Below are 20,860 nucleotides of genomic sequence, written 5' to 3'. Positions count from 1 at the left end.
GAAACAACCTGAACCTCCAGCCAACGACCTGTCTACTCGCTGAACATCAGACTGGAAAGCATCTAAGAAGTTATGAACCCGAGTTCGCTTCTTTGTTTCCCTGATTGAGGTGTTACCATCAAGACAAAGCCACTCTGTAATTTTCAAACTTACAAGATTCTTAATCTGCCTAGACCTGTTGTAATTCGTTTCAGCGTTTGTTACTACTGGTTGTCTTAAGCAGACTTTTGGCTATTTTGCACCTGGTATACTCTGATTGAATGCCTGGCTCTGTAAGATTTGACGGGAACAGTTGAAGGTACTTCAGGTATTCTCCAGAGTTTGAACTCGAGGCGTTATGATTATTTTTACTACTGGTGGTTTGATAGAGTTCTAAATAATCTAAATGACATCAAAACCAAATCACGAATGGTTTTGAAGTGAATAATGAAATAATTATTACTGTCACTTTGCTTCAATTTTCAATGGGATCTTGGTGAAATAAAACAAAAACAAATTCTGCAATACCTTTATTTAATACAGCTTTCTGTAATTATTACTGATAACAAAAAGTAGAGCACTCGCATGATCAACTTGGGAGTTCAAAAACTTCTGAATTCATATTATTTTCAAATCGACTGTGTATCAACAAACAAAGTATAGAATCAGACGATTCTATAAAATTAAAAGCTACGTCCCACTGATAGAGCTGATAGATTTTCGTACTGATGCTCTATATCAGGATTTCCAAAGCACTGAAGTAAGCTAACAACCTTCAAGATATAAGTATATCCAGAACAAACATGGAAAGCAGAAACTATACATGTTTCATTGCATTTTGAAAAAATATAACACGTGTCCTAAATTTGTGTGAATAAAATCATTTTCACATCTATGAAAAAGTGGGTCAACAAAGAGGCACTAATACAGAGAGACCAATCAATAACTGAACCAACAAAAACAGATAATCAAATGTTTTCTCCAGAAATAATGGAAAAGATATTCATTTATGTTAACGAAATAGTTCAATTTTCCTCACGTTCAGATGTGTACGATTGCTAGTTATTAACTGGCAGTTAGACATAAAAACACGTACCCATTAGTTTACATTTCAATTGCCAACGTTTCGGCGACGTTTGTCGCCAGCTTCAGAGCCACAATAAAAATAGCCAAACTGTATATCTGAGCATGTTGTTTTAAGTAAAATGAGATATTTTGTGGAATATCTAAAAAAAATAAATAAACAAAATACTCAGATTTACAGTTTTGGTGAATACAAATGAAGGGCAACATCGTCAATAGGTTTTTTGGAACTGTACAACAAATTATAGTTTATTATCATCTATTTTTATTGTAGGACTAAAAAAGGCGACAAACGCCGCCGTAACATTGGCAATTGAATTGTAAATTAATGTGTACTTGTTTTTATATCCAACTGCAAGTGGATACCTTGAAATTAATAAAATAGTTGATATGATCACTCAGCAAAGCAGCCAAAATACTAGCAAGTTCACAAAACTTTCGAAATTTTGAAATCGCCAAAACAAAATAAATGTTATTTAATAACAGTTGAAGTTGATTGGTCTACCACTATTTTTTTTTCTTTTAAAACCCCCACAGTTGCATTTTTAACAATCTCGAAAGGTCGATCTCGTGTAGAAAATAACTGAATCATTCGATACAAAATTATCAATTGAAAACAAAATAGGATTTATCAATAAAAATACCAATGATGTTATTGATGTCAAGTTGTATCATTTCAAAACCTTTTCAGGAATGTGGAACACTGTTGGTTTCAAGTGACTCAACGTTTCACCGAAACAAACGTTGCTTTTTCAAGAGTACAAAAATTCCTGAAGATGCAAACCACTCACATGGGAGAAACGTTGATAAACTCACTAGAAACAAATGACAAACATATCCCTACCCTCTTTGTTGGCTCCAACACATCATATGCTAGTCAATAAACGGTTTGAAGTTAAATTTAATGGAGGTTCTCTAATCCATAATTCGATCCTTGGCTATCCAGCTGTTCAAACTTCAATTGTTAAAAACATTTTCAGACCCTTACAGATGAAAAACAACTGTGGAAGTTCTATGAAGAATAGTCTATTTACATCAATATTTCTTTCGAAATATTAGGATTGTCTATTAATTTAAAAATAGTGTAACAAGGTTTATATCTCTCTAAAAATATATGGTCACCCTTATAAAATGGCGGAAAAGAAGGACCACAAATTTTTATTACTCGTTTCTTGGAAATTACGACTTCGAATCTCAAAATGTCGACTTTAAACTTGAAATTACGTCTTTTTGACTGAAAATTATAACTTTTAAATTCGAAATTACGACTTTTTAACTCGAAAATACGACTTTAATCTGGAAATTTCGAATTTTGTCTCAAAATTTCTATTTCAAACTGGAAATTACGAATTTTCAACTCGAAATTACGACTTTCTAACTAAAAATTACGACTTTTCAACGACTTTTTAACTAAAAATACGACTTTTTAACACAAAATTACGACTTTTTAACACAAAATTACGACTTCAAACTCGAAATACCGTTTTTTAACTCAAAATTACCTTTTATTTCGAGATTAAAGTCGAAATTTCGAGATTGAAGTCAAAATTTCGAGTTTCAAAGTCGTAATTTAGAAGAAACGAATAATAAAAATATGTGGACCTTCCGCGCTTCCGTATAAAATATGTGAATGGGTAAAACATTTAGAATAAAATAGTCTCGCAACTGAATTATTCTTAAAAAAGTTAAAAACGCTTAAAAACTAAGTTAACTACAACAAAACTTGAAATATATTCAAAAGCACCTTATTCAAACTATCGATAACATATACACGAATTACCAATAAATTGCACATCCAAACAGGTTCCTAGAAGATAAAAATTATTGATGCTCCGTGTTTTTCCAAACACTTCACAATAAAGTATCATTGTACTCTCGACTATGAAAGCCACAGCCTTCAAAACACGTTTGTACTCACATGCCCGTTAGTGTTTTCAGCAGGAAATGTTTTCTGATTAGAAGATAAGACTCAATCACAAGTAGTCCAGTTGTAGTCGAAATCTAATTTGAATTTAAAGTCAACAACCCCCGATCAGGATTAAACGGATACTGTTAGATAGGTGGTCCTGAAACCTCTTGCTGCTTGTTTTAGGTATCCAGTTGAAATTAGGTACGTGCCAAAGGATTCCTTTTAAACAAAATTTCATATATTGAACAGTCAAACAACATTTCCAATTCGTTACTCGGCACAGCCAACTCATTTTTTAAAGGGTTTTTCCCTACGAATACTATTCAATAACTTTTTTCAACTTTTCTCGTTCATAATAAAAATATCCCTCGGAATATGCATTGTATTGCAGCTAAATAGTCCCTTTTTCAACTAAGCCCCACAAACCTTGTTGAAGAAAGTACGTAGTTTCATATAAACTGCTCAACAATTGAAGTGGATATTAGTATGTACAGATTTTGGGGCCATATTCCTGCAAACATTTTTTGTGGAGACAAAAACACCAAGAAAAAAGAAAATGCAAATAAATTTTGACTACAAACAATATAGCAAACACGATTGGCCTCAAAATATATTTTTATATCTCAATTTTTGGAATTTAAAAATTATCCAGTTCAATTGTTGATCAGAGTATTTTAACTGGCTGATGCGAATATGTTAACTTCCTCAAAAACACTCTTTGACTCAAATTGTTCAAAAATGGGAGTGGAAGTAAGTTCTCAAATTGAAAAATTCACCTAAATACCTGAAGCAGCACAAGTCATTCAAGCTATTCAATAAAATACCACATTCTCTACGTATATTTGTATATCTGTTCACCAAATCAGGAGCAGAATATTTTTATGAAATGAGACCTTAGGAAAATCCAGAGTTTTCAAAATTCTTCATTTTATTAATAACGAATGTTTTTGAAAAAACAATTGGAAATATCTATAATTGAATAGAACTGGCCAATACTTGATGAAAATCCATATTAAAGAATTAATGAATACAGTTTATTGTATGATTTTCAAGCATAGTTATGCTTGAGAAAGCATAACTATGCTTGAGCACCGTGTCGCGGTTTTTGTAAAACCCTTTATAGTGAAAATCATACAATTAACTGTATTCATTAGTTTTTTTTTTGAAATATCTATCTTCTGAGACGATATTAATTCACAATATTTGAGCTGATTCATTTTACTTCATACGAGTCCTTCTGTTCTGGTATGGAAAAAATGTTTTCCTCAGATTCATTCTTCGCTGGAGGTTCCAATTCTTTTTATCAAAAATACTCGGCTAATATTGTTATAAATTACTCAATAACCAACAGTAATTTAGTTCATGCTTTCTCTAGCAAATAACTGCTGTAATTTCATTTCTGAGATGATTAATTCCTATGAAATGTCGATAAACAATGATGCCACGAAAACAAAATAGAGACTGTTAATTCAAAAGCTAAAAAATCTAACGGGAAGGCATCAACACAATGTTAATTGGATACCTAACGTTGAGAGAGTTCACATTTAGGCCAAGGAAAGAGTAGGCATATTTGTTAACTCTGTAACAAATAGTAGCCGTCTAACCTATTTATTTGTAATTGTTCTATTAGCCCTTAAATTGACCTCACACATGAATCTCTCAGAGCATTTCTATAAATGCCAAATTACCTACCTATAAATTTCTACTTTATCATGTCCTACACATGTTTTACATATAGTGCAGTTAGTGCGGTCTAACCTATAAGGTCAATGAAAAATAAAATTCCGACAAAGGGAAATACAAAAGATTAAAATGATGCTATTTGCAATGTATATCACTTCTTATTATGGCAACACAAAACACATAAAAAATGATTGTTTGAGAACCATTTTCAAGTCCGAGAAAAAATTTATACAGTCCATACATAACCCAACTTTTTTTAATCATCTGTTTTTGAAAGTAAACTAATCAATAAATTGAAAACAGTTGGATCAGAGTCAGCATTATGTAGATTATATTCAGTTCCATAACATAATATCAATTTATTTCAACTTGAATGATATTAAGGGACAACATTTCAAATATACAATCATTTGTTACATGTTTCAGTGAACAATGTTTTAAACAGTAAGACATCGCTGAGAGTTCGTATTAGATTGATCAAGGAAATAGCACACAATTAACAAAAATGTTCTCGCACATTCACATTTTTCTTGATCTATCTCAAAACGTGCTTGTTACACAATATCTATGTAATTCGAACGATAAAAATCATGTGTGAAAGCTGTTTCCCGGGTTTTTTGGCCGTAGTCTTCAGGATTTCATGCCAAGTGTTTCGTCTACCGCAGTAGTAGACGAAACGTCAGGCATACGAGGGTGGTTTGAAAAGTTTCCGACCTCAACATGAAGATAGCAGCACTAGTAATTGAAAGCTAGTGAATTTCGTTGTTCATATGTTGACAGTTACTCACCACAGCCATTTCGGACGCGCAGTTATTATGTAACAGTCGTTTGAGTGAGTTGATGTGTGTTTTTGTGAAAATGGACAAAATAGAGTTTCAAGCTGTCATTAAATATTTGTTTTTGAAAGGCAATACGCCTACGCAAGTCAAAGATGAGTTGGATTCTGTGTATGGGGACTCTGCATCATCATTTACTACAGTGAAATTTTGGGCAGCCGAATTTAAACGTGGCCGTAAGAGCTTGGGAGACGATGAACGTTCGGAACGTCCAAAAACTGCAACTACCGACAAAAACATCGCCAAATGGTGCTAGACGGCTGACGAATTAAAGTGAGAGAGATAGCAGAGGTTACGATAAAAGTGAGTGGGTCTATTCGACCCTCCACCACAACCCGCAAAGGTTTATTGTGGCTCACACCTTTTCAAAAGTTCGGGACGTCCAAAAACTGCAATTACCGACGAAAATATCGCCAACGTTCACCAAATGGGTGCTAGACGATTGCGCAATTGAAGTGAGAGAAATAGCATGGGATACGAACATGTCAGAAGAACGTAATGAATCAACATTTGGGCATGAGACAGCTGTCCGCGCGTTGGGTGCCGCGTTTGCTCACGTTAGACCAAGAATGCGTTCGAATGAACATTTCCAACGCGCAATAAATACGCCTTTTGACGCCGAATAATTGCCGCCAAACTTCGATACACCATGGTGTATGGATGGTGAAATTTGGATACACCATTATACGCCCGGAAGTGGCTCAAAAAAAAAAGAAAAAACTGTTTTTTCAACTGGGAAAATGATGGAAACGGTTTTTTTGGATAGTCATGAAGTTATTCTAATCGATTATCTTCAAAAAGGAAAAATTATCACAGGAGCATACTACCCATCAATACTTGACAAACTGAAGGCAGAACTTGCGGAAAGAAAGTCCTGTTTCACCAAGATAACGCACACTCTCACACCTCAGCGGTTGCCATGGCAAAAATCCACGAATTACAGTTTGAACTGCTTGACCATCCGCCTTACTCACCAGATCTAGTCCCAAGCGACTTCTTTTTGTTCCTTCATCTAAATATTTCGCTCGGAGGACAGATATTTTCATCAAATGAAGAGGCAATCACCATCGTGAACAATTATTTTGCAGAGAAAAACGCGTGTAGAGTTAAAAGGAGATTATGTTGTTAGGTCAGTAACTTTTCAGACCAACTTCATAAAAACCTGCAGACCATGGCCAAAAAAACCCCGGAAAATAGCTTTCTGACAGTTATCTCCAGCCGTAAAGTTTACATTCTTCAAACACATTACATACACTGATTTGGAAGTAACAAAAACAAATTAACTACAAAATAAAAGTCATGAAACTTACTGTTTATAGCCCATGAGCTCGTTCAAGTTGACCAGACCATTCAAATCGATGTTGACGTCATCGAGCTGATCCAAATAGTCCATCCCGGAGGAGCCATCCAGATGAGTGGTAGCGGTCGTTGCCACGGAGCCGGCATAACTGCACAGACATAACCAGACATCACATACTGCAACACAGACAACCAATAATACTGAGATAATGTTGTGAGAGAAGTTTGAAACTGACTTCGGGCACAGAATTAGGAATGTTGCAATGTGTCTGGTTAAGTCTGTTTGCAGCATGCTTGTCATTAATTGAAGGAAATCCGGCCTTGGCCGAATTTGCGGATTTAGGATTTTTATGGCACTCAAAGTATGAATACACTAACTCATTATTTGATAGTCATAATTATACAATTTCCGTACTAAACATTTCTTTGGGATTTGTTTGACTTCCATTGTCTAACATGATGATATAAATCGATTTGGAATCCCTGAAAGAATCTGCAAAAAATTAAAAAGATTAGCTGAAAAAATAACAATTATACTAAACAAAAAAAACTGAAATTACAATGTAATAAAATACAAGCAACAACCAAAAAATAAAAAGAAAAAATTGAACTATTAACACGAGATGAAAATTACAAAATGAAAATTATCAACATGAAATGAAAAATAAAAATTAAAAGATTCCAAAGCAAGAATCGACTGTTAGTATCGACAATCGTCGTTTTTTTTTAAAAAATCTCGTGTTAATTTTTCATTTTTTGGTTATTTCTTATATTTTATTTCATTGTAATTTCAGTTTTTTGCTTGATATAATTGTTATTTTTTTAGCTTATCTTTTAAATTTCTTACAGATTCTTTCAGGGATTTTGAATCAATTTATATCATATTAGACAATGGAAGTCCGAACTAATGAAATATTTCTTCAGGACTCGTTTTGCTACAGAAAGAGGAGCTTCAACTCATGTCTAACTGATGAAGCAACCGCTTGGCGAAACGACGTTTCTTAAATAAAACTTTTAGTGTGAAAACTGTATAATTATTATCGTGGATAGTTTATAGCACTTGTCAAAACCAACTGAATCATTGAACTCTTTTACAGCTGATTAACGGAAAAACATATTTTAAACAGATTTTTTTAAAAACCTTTTCTTCATTTAGACAATGAAATATTACATTTCAAGTCGAAGATTCATATTGTTCCTGTAAAATGATTCATGTAGCGAAGTAGTCAACAGAAATATCATCATTATCATCACTATTACTGTTAAATAGGACAATTTTATTACAATTAAAGTTACGTGACCCAGACGATAAATTAACGTTCAAAAACACCCCTCTTTCAGGGAAATTTTATCATACTTCAGGGGCATGTACGCTGAGTGTTCAAAAAATAAGGTGAATTTTCATTTTTCTCAAAAAAACCTTTATTTATTAAAAATGTATTAATCAAAAAAATAGGAAAACCGGGAAATTTGAACATTCACTTCATATTTCGAACAATATACCAATATAAAAAAAATTAAAATCAGACTCTCAAAACCCATGAAATTCAAAAACTCCCCTTTTGATCATACCTCGTATGCTTGTGTTCTTCTCCACAGCTCACATATTACCCTTTTTTAGTTACAGGAAAAATATTCGATGATATATAGGAATATGAGTTGTTCACAGAAGTTATTCAATAATTCAGTTAGTTCAAACTTATATTTGGTAACGAATAAAAAGGTTCTTAAATTTTACAGTCTGGAGGACTATATTAACACCAAGAGTTCATCTTTTACAACAATGTTCAACACCATATTGATACGAATGCTTAGAATATGCCCTTCCTGTGTTTAAAATGGTGTTAATCGCGTTGTAAATGTTTGGACCTTTAATGGAAGTTATGTCTCTTGAGGTAACTTTTTTCCGATCTGTTGAAATGTGTGAATACTAACATTGTTCATTTTTCCCCAAATTAATATTGAAATAAAAACACGACTTCAACAAATCTTGTAATTTGTCATATGTAATACTTCAAACATTCAACATTAATTAGAAATTTTATCACATTCAATTATATTTATGACAATTACCCTGACTTTGAGCATAGATAAAATTTTAGAAATTTTAGTAAATTTTTTTATCCAGAAGTAACAAAATACTATAGTTTCAGCACAATACAACTTTGTTGTTCAAAACTATATAGTAGATAGATATTTATTTGTATATATATCAAAAAGTAAAAAAATGTCCACTACTCTTCGTATCACTTAACTTAAAGCACATAGTTTTGCAAAACAATTATTAAATTTTTTTTAAAGTGGTCCGTTTGCGTTCCTCCTCAGACTCTAGAGATCGATCATATTAGGATAGCTGGTACAGAAAAAATCAGTGAAGATAAATTTCATACTTGAAGGGAACATAGCTCACCTGCTTGCTACCGACGGCGTGTCACGACTGGGATCTGGAGACTGCATGAACGGATGTTGTGGTGTATTAGGATAACTGTGACCAGTGAATCCAGGGACGTGCGTTACCAGATGTGGCCTCACGTATCCGTTATTTGATGTCGGTTGATTGTCTGCAAAAGCAAAATGAATGATTTATGATGAGTGATTTACAAGTAATAATTAAAATAATTTGATGTGTTTACACAACCGCGACACGTGTTTCGCTATACAATAGCATCTTCCGGCGTCATACTACTGTGACGCCTGACTGAAACTGAAAATTATGACCTCAAACTCGAAACTACGACTTTTAAACACAAACTTGCGCCTTTTTAACTCGAAATTACGACTTTAAACTCGAAATTACGACTTTCAACTCGAAATTACTACTTTTAACTCGAAATTACGACTTTTAATTCGAAATTACGACTTTTAACTCGAAATTACGACTTTTAACTCGATATTACGACTTTTGACTCGAGATTACGACTTTCCAATTCGAAATTACGACTTCAGTCTTGAAATTTCCACTTCAATCTCGAAATTGCGACTTTAAACTCGAAATTACGAATTTTTAACTCAAAATTTTGAGGTTGAAGCCGTGATCTCGAGTTAAAAAGTCGTCATTTAGATATTAAAGTGGAAATTTCAGAGTTAAAGTGGAAATTTCAGAGTTGAAGTCGTAATCTCGAGCTAAAAAGTCGTAATTTCGAGTTGAAAGACGTGCTTTTGACTTTAAAGTCGTAATTTCCAGTTGAAAGACGTGATTTTGACTTTAAACCTGAAATTTCGAGTTTAAAGTCGACATTCCGATATTAAAGTCGTAATTCCGAGCTTAATGTCGTAATTTCGAGTTTGAAGTCGAAATTCCGATATTAAAATCGTAATTTCGAGTTTAAAGTCGAAATTCCGATATAAAAGTTGTAATTTATAGTTTAAATTCGTGATTTAAAGTCGTAATTTCGAGTTCAAAGTCGTAATTTCGAGTTCAAAGTCGTAATTTCGAGTTCAAAGTCGTAATTTTGAGTTGAAAGTCGAAATTTCGTGTTGAAAAATCGAAATTTCGCGAAAAACTCGTAATTTCGTTTTTTAAGTGGTAATTTTGAGAATGAGGTCGTAATCTCGAGTTAAAATGTCGTAATTTTGAGTTAAAAAGTCGTAATATCGAGTTAAGAAGTCGTAATCTCGAGTTAAGAAGTCGTAATCTCGAGTTAAGAAGTCGTAATCTCGAGTTAAGAAGTCGTAATCTCGAGTTAAAAAGTTGTAATCTCGAGTTGAAAAGTCGTAATTTCGAGTTGAAAGACGTGGTTTTGAGTTTGAAGCTGAATTTTAAATTTAAAGTCGAAATAAGTCGAAATTTCGAAAAAAAACTCGTATTTTCAAGATTGATATAATTTTGAGTTGAAAAGTCGTAATTTTTACTTTGAAAGTCTCAGTTTCGAGTTTAAAGTCGTAAATTTAAGTTTTAGTCAGGTGTCACAGTACTGTGAAACCTGAAGATGCTATTGTATAGCGAAACACGTGTCGCGGTTTTGTAAACTTTCAAGTGGAAATCACACATTAAAGTGTTTTTTCAATGTGTCATAATGGATTCTGTTCCTTTCAACACTTGTGATATATTTTTGTTATGTTGTTACATATGAATCCTGAGCACACACTTTTATGCTGACGAAATCAATTGACTTGGCAAAAGTGCATTGATTCAAATGGCGCTCGTTCAGCTAAAACTGTGAACATATGTTCGAGCCGATTGTACCAACATAAAAAAAATCGCAAATCGAATATATGTAGCCTGCGAAATTTGAACGTTCTTAAGGAAGTTAACCTGTACTCTTTCCAATATGTCGGCATAGTTAATTCCCCAAACAGATGAGCACGCAGAGAAAGAGCTGATAACAAAAGCAGCGTATAGTTTTATTAACGATTCCTGAGAATTTGTCTTGAATTTCGTAAGAATTGAGATTTGCTACCTGATTTTCTTTCGACACAGAGGAAACTGATATTTTTCTGAAGAGAGATGAAGAAGCGAAAATAACTCCTGAATAAGTGTACTTATTTACAATCTCAACTTCGGAATTGTTTACAAGAAAACGGTAGTTATAGTTAATTCTGAATCAGCTTTTGGAAAACCGCATTTTCTTGGTATTCATTTCTAGATGGTTTCCAGGAGCATATATTTCCAATTTCTGGAAAGACCAATTTCTATAAACAGCAAATAACCTACGAAAAATCAGTTGGAACTTCTTTGGTTAAACAAATATTACTTTGAATAATTGATATTCCATATACTCACCTTGATATGGCGTATAGTATTTTCCGAAGGGAAGATCTTTCGCAATATCCGGATACAAGTACACCAGATGATTCAGATCTGCAACCCTATCGGCCAAAGATCGTATAGCGAAATCTTTTGAAGTGAAAGGTTGGAGACTGAAGACTTCTCCAGTGTCTGAAAATAAACGTCATTAAAAGCTGATCTCGTATCAATATGAATGAATATTATACCGGAGACCCATGCAATCGTGATTCCTCCTAATTCGCTGTCTGAGAATCGTAAAAGGAAAGTCCCACACGTACAGGATGATAATAGTTCTTCAGCTTGTCTCTTCCTCACAAAGCCCATTATGGCCCTAAACATAATTTACATCTATCATATGGAATATCGTTACTCTACTGTTATAAACAAACATTTACCAACATAATTATAAATTCATCATACTGGATTTCAACGAAGTTATAGTATCTGCTCTAACTACGCTCTGTTCTATGATCTCCATTCTACAATTGCTATAATTCATTTATTGAAAAAGTTCAATATCATTTCTTAAAGTCTATTTACTTCAAATCTTATGGTATCTAGCTTGATAGAGGTATTCCATGTGAATATCTTACTATAACATTCAATATTAAAAGTCTTGAGTTACGTAAAAAATTTGCTGGAATAGTTTTCCTACATAAATCACTGCACAACAATATGGATATTTTGGAGGTGTTATCTCTTATAAATTTCTGTGTGCCTCATTTAAGAACTTTTTACTGCCGACTGGCCAGAACCAATTTGTACCTCAATTCACCTATCTTTAGTATTTGCAATAATCCAAATTCAATTTCAAATTTGTATGATATCAATTTTGATTCCCTAGAATATATTTCCAAAACTACATCTCAGTTTTTCATGGAATTTTCAATTTCTGGCATATTTTTTTCATTTATAAGAACCTATATTACTTTTCAACATACTTAATCATCCCTGTAAATGATTTTCATCTGTTGGGTAATGAAAGCTATTATTATTATTATTATCAGGTTATTTCATAAGTTTTGTCCATTTCAATGTCATATATTTTTGAAGCTCAACACTTCAATAATATTATATGGACAAAACTTTTGAAACAACCTAATATATTATCAATTCTTACCCGTCAGCCCATGGTCCCCTCAAATGTTCTCTAGTCAACTTCATTATTGCATAAAACCATTCCCAAAACGTGAAATTCCTTTCACTCAAAGGTTCCTTACAAAATTGAGCCCAACTCAACATTGCGTTACTGGTTTCATTGTAATTTCCTCTGAAAGCTTTTTCTGCTAAAAATCGCAGGTTGTCCTCAGTCAAACATCTGTTTGTTGCAGCTCTAAACTTTATGGATAATGTTTCAGCAACTTTATTCCAAGCAACCTGAAATTGATTTTTATTGCCCATTTCATATCAGCAATATTAAGCAATAATAAAAACCACACTAGTTGCACCGTCCTGCAAGAGAGGGCGCTATAATATCCTTTCCGGGAGAATATAATATCCTTATATTACTCAATATAATTTCGTTTTATTTAGCAATAATAAAAACCACACTAATCGCACCCTCCTGCAAGAGGGGGCGTTATAATATCCTTTCCGGGAGAATATAATATCCTTATACTAGCCAATATAATTTCGTATTTAGCAGGAATGAAAACCACACTAGTTGCACCGTCCTGGGAGAGATGGCGTTATAATATCATTGCCCGGAGAATAATTTTTCATTTTATTAGCCAATATAACTTCGTTTTATTTAGCAAGAATAAAAACCACACTAGTTGCACCGTCCTACAAAAGAGGGGTTCATAATATCGTTTCCGAGGTAAAAGTCCTTCTAAATGAAGCCTCAAATGTATGAATACCAAGCTAGATATTGAGTTACGTCCAGCAGACATTCATGCACAATACCTCACAGAGATTTGTCTCGTAGAGGTTTCTCGTGTAAGAAAAAGATTGTTAACTAGTAACAGCTCCATCTCGTAAACAAAGCCTCAAGCCATACTCTAACAGAGATAAAAAACGTGTCTGAAAACTATATCGAGGAAAGATACATACGTATAGGAAAATGAATAGTTCTAAAATTACTAATGATAATGATGTGTGATTAATTTGATGAATCGATTGAAATTTTAGTTTGTCAAAGATTGAAATGTTCGTTCACAATAAACCAATCCATCTCCACTTTTTTCAAAACAATAGTAAAATGAATAAAATCGTCTTTCGTGAAAACAATTCAATAACAATTAGTGAAAATGAACATGAGATAGCTGAGAATTTCAATAATTACTTTGTTAATAGTATTTCAAATATCTGTTAGTATAGTATTTCAAATATCTGTTATTCCTATACCAAAGGTTAGTAATACAATTGAAGCAAGCGATTTTCTCCCAATTAATACTCTACCAACTTTGGAGAAAGTCCTTGAACTAGCAGTTTACAAACAATTAGTTGCATACTTGGATGATAATGAATTATTCTTAGGTAAACAGTCAGGATTCAGAAAAAATCATTCCTGTGAATCAGCTATTCAGTATACTTTCTCTAGATGGAAAAATGCGTATGATGAAAATAAATACACTGTAGCTGTCTTTTTTGACTTTAAGCGCGCATTTGAAACAATTGACAGAAACATTTTGATAAAAAAATTAAATTATTATGGGTTAACAGGCTCTGTGCTGGCATGGTTTCTTAGTTATCTTAGTGAAAGAAAACAGAAAACGAAAATTGGTTCAAAAATATCTGATGAGATAGATATCAACATTGGTGTTCCAAAGGGAAGTGTACTTGGTCCACTTTTATTTATTATATACCTGAATGATATTTATTATGTTCCTGGGCTACATGAACTTAATCTGTTTGCAGACGATACATTACTCAATGATGCTGTAGATACTCTCAAAGGTTCTATGAAGAACATCGAAAAATATTTACATATGAATAAATTAAAATTAAATGCAGATGAAACAAAAGCTATGGTGATAACAACTAAATGTAAACTGAACTCTATCGATTATAATGAAATAAAAATTGAAATTGGTAACACTACCTTGGAATATGTGTCTGAAATAAAGTATCTGGGAGTTATTGTAGATAACACTTTGAGTTTGAACAGTCATGTTGAATACGTTATAAAAAAAAATTCAAAAAAATTATATTTTTTTTCTAGGATAGCAAATAATTTGACTATCAACTCCAGAATATTAACATATAATTGTATAATTAAACCTCATTTTGAGTACTTTCCAACTTTAATGCATTTAATAAACCAAAATAGGCTTACCCAATTTCAAAAACTCCAAAATAGGGGCATGAGAATTATATTAAGATGCAGTCGTTATACTTCCATTGATCACATGTTGAATATACTACAATGGCTGTCGATTTCAAATCGATTATTCTTTTTAACAATGGTTTTTATATTTAAAATAACCAAAAGTCTCCAACCAACGTATTTTAATGAATTTTTGGTTTTAAATAATCAAATACATGAACATGAGACAAGATCTTATAATAATTTTCATATATATATAGAACTCACACTGGTGGCGGAACGAAAAACTTATTCTACAAGGGACTACGGGAATTTAACAATTTACCAAATGCCATTAAAGAGGAAAATACTGTAAGAGGGTTTAAAAGTAAATTATTGGAATACCTAGAGCATTAGTTAGTTGGAAAATATGTATATTATATATAGTTACTATATCAATATTGGTTTTCAACATTGGGTCTTATAAATTGTATATTTTTTTATTATTATCTTTTTATTTAGTTTATCTTCATTATTGTTATTATCTATATACAGATTTGAATGTTATTAATATTTTTGGCACTGTGGAAATTTAAATTGTTAATTAGTTATTATGTCTTGTAAGATTAGGATGTATCCTTTAATAAAGATTACTATTACTACAAACAATATTGTACTTACCTTATCAGGTACAACAAATGGCACTCGTCCGGGTTCACTAAAAGCATTATCCCAAGTTACGGTCGCCCACGCATGGGGTTCCTGATTACCGTGGACTATAACTACGACAGGTAAACTCAGAGTCCACACTTGGAACATCAACTCTCCACCTCCGACGCTGAACTGGGATTGAAACAGCAACGAAAATTTCTCATCCATAACACTCTCAGTCCCTTTCTTTTCGGCGCGTTTTATCTTCTTCAGTTGCATGTTACGAAAGCTGACAGACAACTGTCTGGAATTCTGTTGGTACTCCATTGTTCCAGTGTTGTTCAAGATTTCCCCAGAGCTCTCACCGCTTTTTCCGAGCTTGTCATTTTTGAGTAGCAGATTCGCCTGCGATTCAGATATTATCGTTACTTTAACTTGGGGTGGGGTCATATGGACATTTAGTTTTCCCCCAACAAGTAATCGCACAGTGGCTGTGAATCTGAAAAAGTGAAATACGAGATCAAAAACCTTGTCCACTTTTAGAAAAAAAAATTATTCAAAGTTTTTGGGTACCCAAATTACACTTTGTCGGGTTGTTGTTGATAACATTGTAGTCGGAATAGCGAATTCTGGAGACAGTTAATACACTTGCATCGCAGACTGAAAATGAAAGAAGTAGAAGAAAAGATACCTGGTGTTAGTCTTCATCACTTGGGGAGGCTGTTTTTCGATTATGAAAGTCGAAGTCACCAATGTTGAAAGCAGCTGTGTAAAATCTTGAAGCAGATGTGGCAATACATCAGCCACACCAGGTGGATCAAGCGGAACTCTTTGTTTGAGCCTCTCTACTTCCTTGATTTGTTGTCTATTCAACCAAATCAGTTCTGCCAAACTCTCGCACCTTAAAAAACATCAACAATGGAAACTTGACATATATATTACAACCCCACAAGAATAGCTTCACAATTCAAACTTATGTTATACTGTTGTCAACTATTCAATGCAGTGACATTATTATTTATGAATCAAGACGGAAAAAAAGTCTGCCATAGACATTTGTCATGCCGTTTGTACTTTCAACATAGCGGCATCTATTGGATACTTAAACCAGTCAACTTATATCGTCATCTATTGGATACTTACTCAATCCAGTCTATAACGCCTTATACCGCCATCTGTTAGAATATTATCGAACTAACAGATTATTACGACTCTTTGTCAGGTAATGAACAAATAATTTGCAATAAAACAATATTGCAATCATAAATTGAGATTTAAACTATTCTATCTATCGAATTGGATAAAAGTGCACACAGTGTGCAAAATTTTATTAAAATCGTGTTTGGTAGTTTAGGAGTCCATAGCGGACAAACAACGTGACACATAATATATATATTAGGATTTGAACTGTTCAAAATAGTAGCACTGAGTATTTTGAGTTGTGACTTTATTCTTACTGGGTTGAGATGAGATTTGTGTCTACACAACTTTGTAAATTCAGATAGGCAATATTGTGAAATGAATTTTTTATATAACTGAAAATTATTTTATATATAGCTATAACATTTAAACATTACATAAGGACATATTGTAAAATAATAGATAAGGCAAATTGTAAAATTAATTTAGGTGTGGTATACCTGTATGGTTTACCTGATGGTATATCTGTATAGGTTAGCTCGCGAAGTGTCCAGTTTAATCTTCCTCTTGAAGATGATCATTTGGTGATTGAAAAAGTGTTGAGGTGTTAAAAATAACAATTTGGTGTTGGGAAAAAAAACTCCAGTAATATTCATTACTACACCAAAGGTTCCAAATAGTGCATCATAAGTTTATGACAATGTTGGAAAAACATTCAAAAGTAAGTTCCCGAATATCATGGAGAGAATAACAATAAAAAAAAAAGATCACGACTCCGTTTCTAACACAATGAATTAATATTTATATTTTTTAAATTTTGAAAGTTGTGAAAATCCAGTGGACCTCCAAAAATCTGAGGAGTAAACCACCACATTTTCTTACCACTCCTGTATAGTATCCAAATTACTATTGAAGATGGCACCATTTCCCGCCAACTGCTGTTCCCTCTTCCATTTAATCAATTCCTCGTCCAATACATGGGTTTGCAATTGCATGAGTAATTGATATGTCTCTTTCAATTTTTCTCCAAGTGCTAATCTGAGTTGCATCAGCCCAGCTATCTTCTGGTTCAATACTTGTTCCAGTAGCTCTTTCTGTCTCTGAAGTTTCTGAATATTTGCCTGGGAATTCTGTTGACTTGACATCTGTTGCAAATGTGCTGGAAAATGGAAAATAAATAATGAGGCAACCAAAATTCTCGCAATGGACAAACATACTCACCATTAATTTTGGTGCATTCATGGTATTGCAGAGCAAAAGATTCCAGCTCTTGCTCCATCTTTCTCAAGTCTTCAGCGGTACCCTGAAATTGATAATTAGTAAATAAATTCAAATCCATTAAGAAACGAAGCAATTCAATACAAAGTAGCACGAATAAAGTTGTAACTATTCAATAGTTTGAGCAAAGACAATCTTGACTGGGCTATGATACAAATATACAGAACCCATATCTTTTTAGCATGCACATGTCACGGGGCAAAAAACATAAGAATTACCTGCGTTCTGCTCCTTAACACAGTTACTTTTTGCAACACTTCCACACCAGAATTTGATATCATCACGTTCGGTAAACCTGTAAGGAGTTCTCCTCCAGCAGCCTGAACCAACCTCACCTCAGCAGCAAGACAGGTTCGAATATGTGTAAATAATAGCACTGGAGTGGCACTAGAATCAACCAACACATTATAAAATAGTCTATATTTTGCCGAGTTGGAATGAATTTATGTTGAGATTTTTTGACTAATAAGTAATTGCCTAAAGTGATAGTTCACAGAGAAAAAGAGAAGAAAAAAGGGGAAGGAAGAAGAAAAAGAAGAAGAAAAGGGGAAAGACAAGAGAAGGGAAGAAAAAGAGAAGGGAATAAAAAGAGAAGGGAAGAAAAAAGAAAGGAAGAAAAAGAGAAGGGAAGAAAAAAAAATTGAAGAAAAGGAGAAGGATGAAAACAAACCAGAGCAAATATACGATATAACAAGGCCTACAGTTGGCAAAATTTTTGAGAAAATATCATATTTAAACAGATATTTTGAAATTTTCAGATGAATGTATTGCACAATTCTGGTATAAAATAGTAGGAAGGAATTATAGATTAGCGAAACAAGAAATTCAAAAATAAAATCAGTTTCACGAAATTGTAAAAATCTTATGAAATAACTAAAACATACCTGTATCTTTGTCGAAACATTTTGGCTGCTTCTGCAAGCTTCAGCTTTGTTAAAAAATATTCAGCGTCAGTGACAACTGCAGCTTTATTTTCTATTTCTTGTATCAAAGAATTCACCAATCCTGCAATATATGGTTCATGTTGTGGGTTTTCAGGTTGAATATCAACGTCAGACCTGTAAATACAGTCACTATTGAAGATTATTGCTAAAATGTATGGGTGGATCATCAAAACTAAAAACAATTATATAAAACATAGGAGCAGTAGGACATAAGTAGAAAATATGAATCTCTCAAAACAACATTTGTAGATGAAATGAATACATCTAAATAAAATACTGATGTACTGGATCTGATCAATTTACTAGTTAATACCATATAAAACCTTCCACATAAAAATAATTATTGGATTAAAAACTATACCATGCCATACAAAGAAACTGCCAACACTCAATAACTATTCAGTTTTTATGACGAATTATACGAATTGACTTCGTATATACTATACTTATGAATACACTGATTACTGAAAAGGTATCGTCCAGGTACGTCCAATGGGATTAAACGTTCCTGAAGAAAATGCAGAACTATTTTATTGAATCGTTCTAGAAAATGAAGAACCCCAATCACTACTTCATAAAGAATGTAAAGTTAAAAAATATATACTGATTCAATAATGAAAATATATGTTCAGTCTGTTATAAATACATAATTTCTTACCAAAACTTTTCTTCGATGTACTGTGCAAGATAATGCCTCACTTCAATAGGAAAATGATCTCCATAAATTTGTTGGAGACTCCCAGAAGGGAGCTGTTGCACTTTAGCCCACAGAGACATGTTTAGGTCCTAAAAATGATTGTGTAAACATCGGAATACCTTGTCAATTTGATTCATTTCCCACTTTCAAATATACATGTAAGTTCTACTCAAGGTCATCACAAACAAAACTGCACTGATGGTTATCTTTAAAAATGATTGTTTACATTGTTACGATTAAATATATAATATAATTGTATACTTGTTTGTTCGTAAGGATTTTCAAACATATAACTTATTCATTATACTGAAATGGGATAATACTGTTTTCAAATAATTTAATATATTCAATAAATTATCAATACACTACCTTCTATATTCACAACAACCAGCCATGATCATAAAACATAAAACACAAATTCGTAGATTGCCAATACCAGTGTTGCCAATGAAAATTACACAAAATACTCCAAAGCTTGAAACAGAATATATGTATTTTACTCACTTTGTAATCTATAAAAATGATCAGTAATATCCTGCAATCATTGATTTTATATTTATATACAGCGATTGAAATTAGGCGAAGTAGAGAGATGTGTGTTTGTTTAATTTCTTTCGTGTTCAAAGCTATTAAATATGGAAAATAGTAAATTATGTAAAATAACATAAAATGGTGATAACTGATGAGTATGACAGAGATGGAGGTACCCACATCGACGTGGACAACAATAAACAAAAGCACAGAACGCATCTGACTCATCCTGACACCTCTCAATTCTGACACTTCTAACAGTCATCTCATATGTAATCATATGTTACTACGTTACTGATATGCATATGTAAAGACTAGTTCTCAAATTCATAAGTAACATTGCTTGTTTTTGAAAAATAAAGACTTGGATGAGGCTTACGGAACAAATAATAACTTATGCAGAAGACAATAAAGAAGAAACTTCTGTGTCGGATATATCAGGAGTAGTTTTTTTTGAATATGACGACTAATTCTACATTTGCAAACCATCTTTTGCCAGAAGGACATGATTTCAGCCATGACTATGATGTATTACATTTGAAAGAGAAAGGTTTGGAAATCAAAAGATTAATGAATTCTCGAAATTTACTGAATAGACAAATATAATTGAATTATTTCCTTCTGTTGAATCTATTTTCTAATGTGGAGATAGACAATTAGTTCATTAAATGTGCATTTAATGAGTTGGATTTCTTTTATGTTTAACTAGATAATACATAACATTAAAATGAACAGTTAGAAAATAACTTTACAAAATGCTCAAAGGTGCGAACTCGTTTCCTCCTTTTCATAAAAGAGGATGTATTTTTGATTATCAATTGGATACATTTATTAGGCATCAAGTCATCAATCAC

The 20,860-nt window shown here is 32.8% G+C and overlaps 1 protein-coding gene across 3 annotated transcripts; it reads right to left on the bottom strand.

Moving 5' to 3' along the window:
• Window positions 1-494: 494 nt before the first annotated feature.
• On the bottom strand, window positions 495-19,996 carry Stat92E (Signal transducer and transcription activator Stat92E). 3 transcript variants are annotated; one of them, XM_074174926.1, is made up of 14 exons: window positions 19,845-19,996; window positions 19,437-19,564; window positions 18,719-18,892; window positions 18,053-18,221; window positions 17,778-17,859; window positions 17,439-17,715; window positions 16,108-16,317; window positions 15,447-15,915; window positions 12,639-12,895; window positions 11,725-11,849; window positions 11,513-11,668; window positions 9,200-9,350; window positions 6,801-6,938; window positions 495-3,190 (listed from the first exon to the last, which is right to left on the bottom strand). In XM_074174926.1, the coding sequence occupies exons 2-14, from the start codon at window positions 19,553-19,555 to the stop codon at window positions 3,169-3,171; spliced, it is 2,349 nt and encodes a 782-aa protein (XP_074031027.1). In that variant the 5' UTR covers window positions 19,556-19,564; window positions 19,845-19,996; the 3' UTR covers window positions 495-3,168. The 3 variants fall into 3 exon arrangements, with proteins under 3 accessions (XP_074031027.1, XP_074031029.1, XP_074031028.1); XM_074174928.1 differs by lacking the exon at window positions 495-3,190 and having other exon boundaries at window positions 6,839-6,966; XM_074174927.1 differs by lacking the exons at window positions 495-3,190; window positions 6,801-6,938 and adding an exon at window positions 8,769-9,142.
• Between the last annotated feature and the right edge of the window lie 864 nt (window positions 19,997-20,860).

Source organism: Leptinotarsa decemlineata, unplaced genomic scaffold, assembly GCF_025532065.1.
Source record: "Leptinotarsa decemlineata unplaced genomic scaffold, Ldec_3_MD MMD2_tig00000882_RagTag_RagTag, whole genome shotgun sequence".
In the NCBI taxonomy this organism is placed as follows: Eukaryota; Metazoa; Arthropoda; class Insecta; order Coleoptera; family Chrysomelidae; genus Leptinotarsa; species Leptinotarsa decemlineata.
This window is presented reverse-complemented; position numbering and strand designations above follow the sequence as displayed.